Raw genomic sequence first — 12,626 nt, 5'->3', positions numbered from 1 at the left:
AGAACAGAATCTCATTCTGGAACAGAGTATTTGGATCAGAGAAGCACAGAGAGTAAGACCAGGGCTATGCTGAAAACTTCTGTCAGCACAGCCATAGCATTTTAATGGCACATAGCATTTTAATGTGGTGTATCTCTTGATACACCAGATTAAGATTGCTTTTGCTGTTAAACTCTGAACATTTTCATTCACCATGTAATCTGTACCAGCAAAAGAATTCCTCTCTTGGTGCAACAGCATGGTAATAGAACATTTGCATTATCTCTAACACACATGGAAGTGAATGTAAGTTTCTCTGGCTCACATGAATCTGAAGTTAAGAATTATCTCTGAGATAAAGCTCTAAGAGATATACAGGAGGGATGCCTGGAAAAACAGAGAAGGAAGTAGAAATTTGTAACCTTTGCATTCTTTAATGTTTAATTTCTACTTTTGGGAGGGTTTATTAGTAATATGAATCTTTCCACTGTAATAAAAAGAAAACTTGAAACTTACATTTCCATAAGAAGAGATCACAAATACTTTAGATTGTCCCCATGTTAAGCAAATCACAAGCCTTTACCAGTATTAGGCTCTGATCCTACTGGATCACTATTTATCCCTATATTATTAGAAAGGCTTTTCTTTATAGTTAGAATGGCTTACATCAGTTGGGAACAGGCTAAATTTAAAAAAAAAAAAAGTAAAGAAATAAGAATATCTAAAGCATATCATACTGACTTAACTTCATGTAATTGAAGCTTACACCTTAAATTAAGCTGATATAACCTTAAACTTAGAGAAGACCCAAGCAGCTTTTTTCCTGCCATTATCCTGTATGCTCTGTGGAAGGAGAGTACATTCAGCAAACAGGAAAGTGAAGTCTTTTGCACCTGTAAGTGCTAAAATTAGAGCAACAAAGATGTTAGCACTCCAAAACAAGTATTTCCTTTATGCACTGCATTTGGTTTTATTTCTCAGTATCTTAGATCAGGAGAAGTTTAACACATGCCCAGGCAGGATAACGCTGTGCCTTTATAGAAAAAACTCTGAGCAGACCAGATTTGGTTCCTAGGACAATGTTTTTCAAGGCTATTCCCAGCTTTTTCATGACACCCCATTACTATTATGGGTTCCAAACTCAATCATCTAGACATGCTACCACAATGTAAAGAGCAACCTGACATGTTAGGCGTATGGTTCCCATTACAGTGGTAATAGAATCATATGTGATGCAGACACAAAAGTATTATGGTTAGAAAAGATGCTTTAACTATTAGATGGTTTTTAGAGACTGTTTGTCATTACAGGCTGTTTTTGTATCATCATGAGCTCTCTCTGCAGTGTCAGACTTTAAACCTCTGTTTACTGTAATCCCCACACTCCTCCAGTTTCATTATCCGTGGATGTCCCAATCTCAGATACATCAAAATTCAGTCTTCTGCTGCTGTAGTTTCTATGATCCATAAAATCTGCTGTTGATAATATTGATTTTAACTGCAGAATTCAGACTGTACACAGCCCTGTCATTCAGGGGAATTACCTCATCTTACATCTTAAAGGAGAAGAACCAGCTCTGGCCTTACAGAGGCAGTCAGGGGCTAAAAATTATTTGTATTAGCAAGCACTGGCAAAATAACTGCAGCAGTATTTGAAGTGTCTGTAAATGTGACAGATACTATGATTTTTATAAGAAATTGTCACTCTGGAAGAATCTCAGTTCCTTAGTGAATAGCACAATTTTTGGTATAGCCAGTAAAGTAAACTTTACTGATCTGAAAGGCTGGATATAAATAGAGAGCCACTAGCACTATTGAACTACATACACTAATATGTAGCTTAAATTAGCCTTCAAGCACCAGAATTGCGACAGATAGGGAATCACATCTTCAAAAGAGTTCACACTACCTCACTTCATTCATGATTCCATGTATTTGGCATTCCAGCTACAGTTTTCTCATTTACTGCTCTGTGTACAGCATCTGTAACAATCACAGTTAAAAGAAAATCCCTTGTTTATCACCTGAGATATATTTCTCTCCAGGTCATGGATGGATGCTTGACCGTAGATTAGAAGCAGTTTGAGATTTTAAGACGTGAATTGCAATAGAGGGAACATGTTATAATGATTGGAATAGCTGTAACTCAGTATATGCTGTTTGTATTTAGAATCAAATTCAGAAAAAGAGTCTGTATGCTTATACATACCATTTACAGATGCAGCATCCTCTACTTTAGGCAGGCACTCAAAAGGACCAGCAAAACATGGTTCGCCTAATGAAGGTGATCTTTTATTATATCATAAGGATACTTATGAAAAGTTTTGGATCTGTATTGCTGAAGAAGAGGTTGGCAAAAAGACCTGAAAGACATGAGGACCCCAAAGAAGGTCATTGATCCAAAATCACTGTTTTCACCTTTACGCAGTCAGTGATATCCTTGGTTTCATGTTATAACAGGCATTTCTTGACATTTTCTGCTAAATCTCATTCATCTGGATTCATTCTCCTCAGAGATCACATGATAAACCTTTGTGCCACAAGACACTTGAATCTCTTTTCTGTGGTATTTGCTCAGTTTTATTTTTTCTAAATGCCACTTTAACCTTCTTATATTCAGTTCTTTGAGTCTTGAACTACTGTAATCTCCTTTCTGGTTGCTTAATATCCCATTTAATTAAGAGCCTGAGTTGTTATCCATTAGTCATGTAATTGGCTTGTTAGCCTCTGATCTCATTTCTTTGCCTTAGGTGTACATGTATTTGACTAATTCCTATAATTTAGGGATGCTTTTCCTGCCTTCAGTAGGAGTAATGTACATGCAGCTCTTGCTCAGATTTTAATACTCAGAATCAAGATATAGATAGCAACACCTGAGTTTCTGATGCTTTGAACACCTTTACCATCTACAGAATATCTGATCTTCAGAAGGAAAGTCTGGAAGTGCCTTTAGAATTCTTTTATGTTGGGCCTGTTGGGTCCTTTTAGTAACTGTCTTTAACGAATGCAGCTAATTGCTCTTGGATTAAGTTATCATTCGTTAAATGTTTCATATTTCATTTCTAATCTGATTCCAATATTTGTGTTTTAGGAAATACGGGAAACACATTCAAGATTGAACCAGTTTTAGGCATCATTACATTACTCAAGGAGCCAGACTTAACCACAATGGGACAGTTTGTTTTGTCAGTCAAAGTGACTGATCAAGGTTCTCCAGCGCTGTCTGCAACAGCAATCGTACGGATATCTGTGACGATGGCAGATAACTCCCACCCTAAATTCACCCTAAAAGAATACCAAGCGGAGGTTAATGAAAATGTGGATATTGGTACTTCTGTCATCTCCCTCTCTGCAATCAGTCAGTCCACGTTAGTTTATGAGGTTAAAGATGGCAATGTTGATGGAGCCTTCACCATAAACCCGTATTCTGGAGTGATCACCAGTCAAAAGGCCCTTGATTATGAACGTGCTTCCTCCTATCAGCTCGTTGTACAAGCAACAAATATGGCAGGCATGGCATCAAATGCCACAGTGAACGTTCAGATTGTTGATGAAAATGATAACCCACCAGTTTTTCTCTTCTCTCAGTACTCGGGCAGCATAAGTGAAGCTGCTCCTGTAAATAGCATAGTCCGGAGTGCGAATAACAGTCCCCTCGTGATACGTGCCACCGATGCTGATAGCAACCAGAATGCTTTGCTTGTCTACCAGATTGTTGAATCTACTGCAAAAAAGTATTTCACAGTAGATTCCAGCACAGGTGCAATCAGAACAATTGCAAATTTAGATCATGAAACAATAGCCCACTTCCATTTCCACGTTCATGTTAGAGACAGTGGGAATCCCCAGCTTACAGCAGAGAGCCCAGTTGAAGTGACCATTGAGGTAACTGATGTCAATGACAACCCACCAGTCTTCAGCCAGGCCGTATTTGAGACAGTCTTGCTCCTACCCACATATAATGGTGTTGAGATTCTCAAAGTCAAGGCTGCAGACCCAGATTCAGAGATCCCTCCTGAACTAACATTTAGTATAATTGAAGGCAATATGGACCATTTTTTAATTGATTCAAGCACAGGAGTACTCACCATTAAAAACAGTAGTCTCTCCAAAGACCATTATATGCTGATAGTAAGAGTATCAGATGGGAAATTTTATAGCACTGCTATGGTGACAATAATGGTAAAAGAAGCCATGGATAGTGGACTCCATTTCACACAAAATTTTTATTCCACTTCTATCTCAGAAAACAGCACCAATATCACAAAGATCGCTGTGGTAAATGCTGTTGGTAACCGCCTCAACGAGCCTTTGAAATACAGCATATTAAACCCAGGAAACAAATTTAAAATCAAATCCACCTCGGGAGTCATTCAGACAACTGGCATCCCCTTTGACCGAGAGGAACAGGAGCTGTATGAGCTGGTGGTGGAAGCAAGTCGTGAATTAGATCACCTTCGCGTCGCTCGAGTAGTGGTGAGAGTTTACATTGAGGACATAAATGACAACGCCCCGGTGTTCGTAGGACTTCCATACTATGCTGCGGTGCAAGTTGATGCTGAACCTGGTACCCTGATATATCGAGTGACAGCCATTGATAAAGACAAGGGTGAAAATGGTGACGTGTCATACCTTCTGAAGGAAGACTATGGACATTTTGAAATTGATAGAGGATCTGGTAGCGTCACTTTAAAAGAAGCCTTCAATTCTGATTTGTCTAATATCGAGTACTTGGTTGTCATTCTTGCAAAAGACGGTGGTAACCCATCATTGTCTGCATCAGTAGAGCTCCCCATTACTATTGTTAACAAAGCGATGCCTGTATTTGACAAACCCTTCTATACAGCTTCCGTGAATGAAGATGTAGAAATGCACACACCAATTTTAAGCATAAATGCAACCAGTCCAGAAGGCCAGGGTATCATTTATATCATTGTCGATGGAGATCCCTATAACCAGTTTAATATCGACTTTGATACTGGAGTTCTGAGTGTCATCAGCCCACTGGACTATGAAATAAATTCTCTTTTCAAGCTGATGGTGCGAGCCAGTGATGCCCTCACTGGTGCTCGAGCTGAGGTCACTGTGGATTTGATCATTAATGATGTTAATGATAATCCTCCAGTTTTTGATCAGTCGGCTTATAATGCTACTTTGTCTGAAGCTTCTTTGATTGGGACTCCTGTACTGCAGGTTGTTGCTACTGACGCTGACTCTGACAATAACAAGATTGTACAGTATCAGATAGTCCAGGACACCTTTAACAGCACTGACTATTTCCATATAGACAGCAGCAGTGGCCTAATTTTGACAGCCCGGATGCTGGATCATGAACTCATACAGCAGTGCAGCTTGAAAGTCAGAGCAACCGATAATGGGTTCCCACCACTGAGCAGTGAGGTTCTTGTTAGTATCTCAATAACAGATATGAATGACAACCCTCCAGTTTTTAACCAGTTAATATATGAGTCATATGTGAGTGAACTGGCACCTCGTGGTCATTTTGTAACTTGTGTCCAAGCTTCTGATGCTGACAGCTCTGATTTTGACAGACTGGAGTACAGCATCCTGTCAGGAAATGATCGGACTAGTTTTATTATGGACAGCAAGACTGGTGTTATCACCCTTTCCAACCATCGCAAGCAGAGAATGGAGCCCATGTACAGCCTAAACGTCTCTGTGTCGGACGGGCTGTTCACCAGCACAGCTCAGGTGCACATTCAGATACTTGGGGCCAACCTCTACAGCCCTGTGTTCTCGCAGAGTGTTTATGTTGCAGAGGTTAGAGAAAACGCTGCTCCTGGAACTAAGGTAATCCATGTGAAGGCAACAGATGGGGATTCAGGTTTATATGGCCAGATCAGCTACTCCATAATAAATGACTTTGCCAAGGACCGATTTTTGATTGATAGCAATGGGCAGATTGTGACAACTGAGAGGTTAGACCGTGAGAGCCCACTGGAAAGTGATATCGGTATATTTTTGAGAGCTCTTGATGGAGGTGGCAGGACTACGTTTTGCACTGTGAGAGTGATAGTAGTGGATGAGAATGACAATGCTCCTCAGTTTATGACGGTCGAATACAGAGCAAGTGTCAAAGCAGACGTTGGGAAAGGTCACTTGGTGACCCAAGTACAGGCAGTAGATCCAGATGATGGAGCCAATTCCAGAATTACCTATTCTCTCTATAGTGAAGCCTCTGTTTCAGTAGCTGATCTGCTTGAAATAGATCCAGATAATGGATGGATGGTCACCAAGGGTAGCTTTAATCAGCTTAAAAGCACAGTTTTGTCATTCTTTGTCAAAGCAGTTGATGGAGGCATTCCTGTGAAGCATTCCCTCATTCCTGTCTACATCCATGTTTTACCCCCAGAAACTATTTTGCCTTCTTTTTCTCAGCCCCAATATTCTTTTACCGTAGCAGAAGACACCTTCATAGGTAGTACTATTGACATTCTGCACGTTTTGCCCAATCAGGGTGCTTTGTATAGCACAGTTAATGGTGAGCTACCTGAAAACAACAAAGACGGGTTTTTCATCATAGAGCAAGACACAGGGCTCATAAAATTGGATAAGAGACTTGACCACGAAATAAATCCTGCTTTTCACTTCAAAGTTGCAGCCAAGATTCAGTTAGATAAAGTAGACATTGTGTTGACTGTGGATGTGGAGGTGAAGGTGTTGGATGTAAATGACAACAAGCCTGTGTTTGAAACAGCTAGCTATGATGCTATAATAATGGAAGGGATGCCTATAGGAACAAAACTTATGCAAGTTAAAGCAGTTGATGCAGACTCAAGTGCAAATGGCCAGGTCACCTATACACTTGCAGTGGACTCGGAGCTGGAGAAGATCACAGAAGCATTCACCATTGATAGCAACAGTGGCTGGATCAGTACACTGAAGGATCTGGACCATGAAAAAGATTCTGCTTTCACCTTTGCAGTGGTGGCCTCAGATCTGGGGGAAGCTTTGTCCTTATCATCAACCACCTTGGTCTCAGTTACTGTGACAGACATAAATGATAATGCACCTGTCTTTGAGCACGAGGTGTACCGAGGGTCAGTGAAGGAGAGTGACCCTCCAGGAGAAGTTGTGGCTGTTCTTAGCACCTGGGATGAAGACACATCCGATGTCAATCGGCAGGTTAGCTACCATATTACAGGTAAGAAACAACTTACATGCTTTCTTCCCATAACCAGCTTTAGTGAAGAACTGTGCATGTGTCCAGTTTAAGGTGAATGTTAGCTAAATTATCACTGTGAATGAGACAATTACATTGTTCTCTATTTTTTTTTTTTTATGTTCTTTTTTTGTTTTGGACAGAATTTGCAGCAAAACTGAAAAGAGAGAACGGGAGTGTGTGTGTGTCTCTCTGTTTTATTCTCTCTCAAGTTTCCAAGATTAATGCTTCATGATTTGCTGCAGTGCAATATAGCGTGACCCATCAACCGATCATAATTAATATGTCAGCTTGAAAACCATCATGATTTAATTTTTCAACAATGGGAAAAGGAAAATTTCATTCTTAGAGAGAAAATCTTTATATTTCCAAGCCTTTTTTTTTCTTTTGGAATAGCATCTCTCTTTTTGAGATAGGAAAGTGCATGCAGGAGCATGTTTGAAACACCACTCTTTGGGGCTGGGAGCGGTAGGGGTATGAATGGGTTTTACATTATTGAGTGAGGGGATGCCATTTCTTATCAGCATGATTCCTGGCCAAGGAAATAGTAATATACTTAGAAGCACTGGTTAGCTGACATGTATTGTTATATACAGTATGAGGCAATTTTGATTACATTACTAACACATTTTTCAAAGTAGGTAACATTGCTCTCTTCTATTGTGTTATACTTATTATCATTCTTTTCTCCTAGATTGAGCCTGGCTTTTGTGCGAGTCTGTTGTGAGTGATGGGGTACTACAGTTATTTTTCTGCCTCCGTCTTTCATTGTCCAATAGATTTTGTTAGGAAACAACTTTGTCCCTGCCCCCAGTCTTAGCAATTCAAAAGCTAATATTAACTACCTAGTAATAACCAAATTATTGGATAAATTCACATTTCTCTCACTGGATGACATTATACCTACACAAGATTGAATGTAGGAAACAGGCTGTAGGTAAAAAATGACTTAACTAATGAAAAAACAGTTTGTATATTTTGCTCTGGAGCGTAAGGCTCCTAGCCCTTTGTTAGCTATCAAGTTGAAAATGGCTGTGGGATGGTGTGTAGGGAGAGGTGTGATACTCTGGTTAGCCATGGATTGCCTGTGTTACACATCAGAAGTAGCATCATTTTCAAAGCAACCAGAAATTCATTCTGACCATTTACATGAAAGTTTGGATTTGCTTTAAAGGTTTGCAAAGACTGTGTGTTCATAATGTGATGTGCTGTAGGATATTAGAAGTAGGGGCAAAGGTAGTCCTATGAGAAGGTGTCAGGATTAAGAGGCTTTGGGCAAGGTGCATTAGCTGCCGGTGTCCCAGTTCCCACATATGTAGAGGTAAATAAGTAGTGCCTCATCCTAGAAATGTTGGGATATTTGAAGGAGTTTGGGGATCCCAGTGCAGAAAAGTACTATGGGAAAAGAAAACCGTTATGTTTGTAACAAAGATTTGTTAGTGCACCATGATCATTAGCTTTGTTCTGAAGTCTTGCAGTCATCTCTTACAGTTAATTATGCCTTTAGTTACATAATGATGGGGGTTTTTCCACATCCCTATGCTGTTAATTTGGCAAAAACTGGACTTTTGAATAACAACTGTCACATGTGACTCAAAAATTATAGATCATTCTGTACCCTAATTTCTTTTGCAGTTCAAAATATGTCAGATATTTTGCTGCTGTTAGCTTCTGAAAACACTAGATGTCAAAGCCCAAACTTTTCTTTAAGTCCTACTGTACAATTACTAAAGTGTATGGGCTCAGAACTTCCACTGCCTTTGAATATATGATTTGAGGTTGGAAAATGCACCAGGAGAAATTGTGTTCTTTGGATTAAAATGTCAAAATATATTAAAGTGTAGTTTCACTGACAAAACACTTTACCTCAAGTTGATCTCAGGAACTGTATTTGAATGTTTCATGGAATAAGATTAGCTAGATGATTATTCAAATGCTGTGTCTTTCTAGAAGTATTTTGAACCATAGAAACTTCTGTGAATACAATAAACAAACTCTGAGAAAAAAACAAGATATTAACAAAAAGAAAGAAGAAAACAAACTATGAGAATGGCATGTGGATCCACCAAAACCAGCTTTGTGAAAATGCACCAGGAGGAAAGTAGCACACAGATGAAAAAATCATCATTTGGGAAATGATAGAAATAAACATTTTGTGTCAGATGTGATCACTGAAGAGTCCTTTATGCTCTTTTGAGAAATACAAGTACTTATTGCAGTCTTCTGGTCAACTTTGAAAAGAGATTTATACACTCTGGTGGATAAATATATATTCTGGTTTGGATTCCTTCAGTTTAGGGTTGTTTTCCATGATTACTGGCGAGTAATTGGCATTTTCAAAGCCACTTTCGTTTGCATTTGATGGCGAGGGGGGAGAATTTTGCACTTACCCTTTGTTATTTGTAGTTTGATAGCAGCTGGAGCTGTTCACAAAGCAAAAGTGCTATATATAAATCTTAATAGAAAATCAATAGGAAGCGCAGATGACACAAATGCACTTAGGGAGCACAGGAGCTTCTTTTGTTTTCTTTTGAAAGCTCATTTGAGGTCATTGCCTATATCATTTGAGGCAGTTTGCCTAAAACCAGGGCTCTTCTGATGTCTAGCCAACCAACAACCAGCCATATATTACTGAGATTTAACAATGGCAAACTAGGAAAAGCCACCAGAAAAATGTCAGCTGCCAAGACTTTGGTAAAGTGTTTTATGTTCCTCAGTGATGTTAATTAGGCTTCATCAGGCACATAAATCTAAGGACATCAATAGTCTTTAAGCTTGTTTCGGCTGCATTCAAGGGAGATGGACAATGTGTTTTGGAAGAAAGAACTGGTATTGTACACAGGCTTTTTGCTGGATTGCCCAGTATGACCAAAGTGATGGGCTTTGTTTGGTTTTATCTTACATTTGTGATACTGGACTTCTGGAGAAATAGATGTTTCTGTGTTTGGGGAGGCCTTGTGCTTCAGGCTGAAGAACAGTGTCTGCAATTTTACAATAGTAAAGCTAAGAGGATTGGGTTAATCATTTCAGAAGCTCAGGAAACACACATCTTAAACTGGGAGTGAAGGATAAACCTATTGATTTTGTGAGATGCAAATGTCTAGAGTTCAAACTGGGAATTGAAAATACCTAAATAAATGCATAAATGTAAGTCAGAAACTAAATAAATAAGTTAGTAAATATTCAGTTCCCCATCCCAGATGGGGACATCACAGTGAAAACTGATACTGTTGGCTGCTAGTTTTCCATTCCCTTTTAGCTGCTATAATGGCCTCTGTGTGTGCTTTAGTAATGATGTGTGTCAGGATTTGTTTATTTTGGATCACTGTCTCTCTGCATTTCATTTGTATCTGGCTGTTTTCTTTCTTTACTTAAACTTGAGCTTGATTTGGCTTTGTACTATTTGCTGACTAGGGAGAGAGGGAGAGAGACAGAACATTATTTAAACTTCAAGTAACAAAAGATAAAAGATACTGCTGATTCTTTTAGCCTCAAAGCCTTTCTAAAAAGTTACTGGAGTGTTTTGTGTAGCTAGCACTTCACTGTTGTGACATTCAAAGTAGAACATAAGAAAACTGCCAAAAGATTTTAAAGAATCCATTAATACACATAGTCAGGAGGCTTCCGTTTAGAAAAGCTACGTTATTCAGAGTGAAAAACTAATTAATTAGAATGCCCCTAGGAAACTGAATCTGCTTGCATATATTAGTGAAAAAGTTAATTAATCACTGCAGAATGAGATCTGCATCAAGACATATGTATAAGTACTAGGAAATGTTTCCTGGGCCACAGTGTGGATTTTTTTGTCTTTCCATTTTTAACAATATTTCCTTGACAGTATTTTAGTGCTTAAATCTCATTGTTTCTGTTGCACTTTACAGCCCACCTTTGCTTTCCATCAACAAAATATGGAGCCAGTCCAAAGAAGCAAAATGAAAGACCAAAAAAAAAAAAAAAAAAAAAAAAAAAAAAAAAAAAAAAAAAAAAAAAAAAAAAAAAAAAAAAAAAAAAAAAAAAAAAAAAAAAAAAAAAAAAAAAAGCCATGTAGATAAACTGTTACACATTTGCTGCTTTCTTGGTCATTCAAATTGATACTTTTTGAATGGACTAAAGGGGAATAAAAGGGATCCCAAGAACCAATTTTTTATACATATTCCCCAAATTCCTGGGTGTGATTTAAAAGCCATTCCATCAGCACCAAAGCAACAGTGATTTTAAAATTATTCCAAGGTAGTGTTACTGCTAGCTGTAAAAGCCACCAGCTGATTTTAATTAGATTTTACCTTTCCTCTTTTCTTAGCAATGAGATACCCATACCTTGAGTGTATTGCTTCCTAGTTGGTCGGGACAGTTAATCATTTCCTTTTACAAAAGGACAAATATGCAGGAAAGCCTGATTAATATCATGAAGCAAAATAAGAACACTGGAGATCATTTTTATTAATGGTTTACAACATTAAACTCACTATGACAAGATTACAGCCTTTTATAAAGGAGAGTTAAACGTTTTTTTTTGCCGGTGTTGAACTGAATAGAGGGAATTAAACGTCAATCAGCAGGGGTCTGCCTTCTTTGAAGTCACATTCAGACTCGAGTCAGTGGACAGATTCTCATTTCCTTGGATTGTATTCAAATCTAGACTGTACAACACATCAACACTTTGTGTAACCCTCTTTAGGAGAAATGTGGGTTTATATGACACAACAGATTAAACAATGTGTTCTCTGGTGATTCTTCCAGACTGTCATAGAAATCAGTGGGAAAACTGATCAAAAAGGGTGATTTTTCTATCAACAGAAAATATCTGTATTTGATATGTCAGTTTAGTGCTCTATATGATCCAAAGACCTTTTATAATTATAATGCCTTTCTGACTACTTTTCTGGAAATCTTATTCATTACAACTTGCTTTTTTTGGCACAGTCACAGCTAGCCCAAATGGTGACGCTTAATAAGAAAGATCTGCTCAGCCTGACTCAACTGACTTAGTTTTCATATTAAATAGAAACCAGTCTATCTTGTCACTGGTAGCTAATGAAGGAAGCACAGATTACAGCCTGTGACCTCTTTTCTGCTTTCCCTGTAGAAAGTAGTTTTGAAATTGACATTAGACTTCTTTTGCTTGGTTTTAGGCTGAACTTCAAGTTCAGACCTTCTCTGCCTTATTATTTTGCTAAAAAGGTTCCTGAGAACTGACAGAATTGTGACACCAAAATCAGCATCAGAGACACTAATTGCCTGACAGCAGAGTCAATGCAAATAAATTCTTTTTTTTTTCTTCTTTTTCTTTTTTTTGGTCTAAATCTTAGTTATGCAATCATTTCATGCAAGTAACTTGAGGGGAAGGTTTAAGAACCTTATCTTTCTATTGAGCTTGGACAGATCGCATGACACGTATCAGAACCCTGAGTAGTTTGTAAGCAAATGTACACTAACATGTTTGACATTCTTGAACTTGTTGAAAG

At 38.3% G+C, this 12,626-nt stretch overlaps 1 protein-coding gene across 8 annotated transcripts in view; it reads left to right on the top strand.

Moving 5' to 3' along the window:
• The window catches only part of FAT3 (FAT atypical cadherin 3), a 412,789-nt gene that overhangs the window by 330,493 nt on the left and 69,670 nt on the right, over window positions 1–12,626 (top strand). For all 8 annotated transcript variants that reach the window (XM_027897770.1, XM_027897769.1, XM_027897771.1 and 5 more), the window contains one exon: window positions 3,070–7,143. In XM_027897770.1, the coding sequence (XP_027753571.1) occupies window positions 3,070–7,143 (4,074 nt within the window). The remainder of the gene's footprint in view (window positions 1–3,069; window positions 7,144–12,626) is intronic.

Source organism: Empidonax traillii, unplaced genomic scaffold (assembly GCF_003031625.1).
Source record: "Empidonax traillii isolate 1590-97213 ecotype Southwest subspecies unplaced genomic scaffold, ASM303162v1 scaffold560:size1140492, whole genome shotgun sequence".
Taxonomy (NCBI): domain Eukaryota; kingdom Metazoa; phylum Chordata; class Aves; order Passeriformes; family Tyrannidae; genus Empidonax; species Empidonax traillii.
The sequence above is the reverse complement of the archived record's forward strand: the minus strand, read 5'-3'. Positions and strand labels throughout refer to the sequence as shown.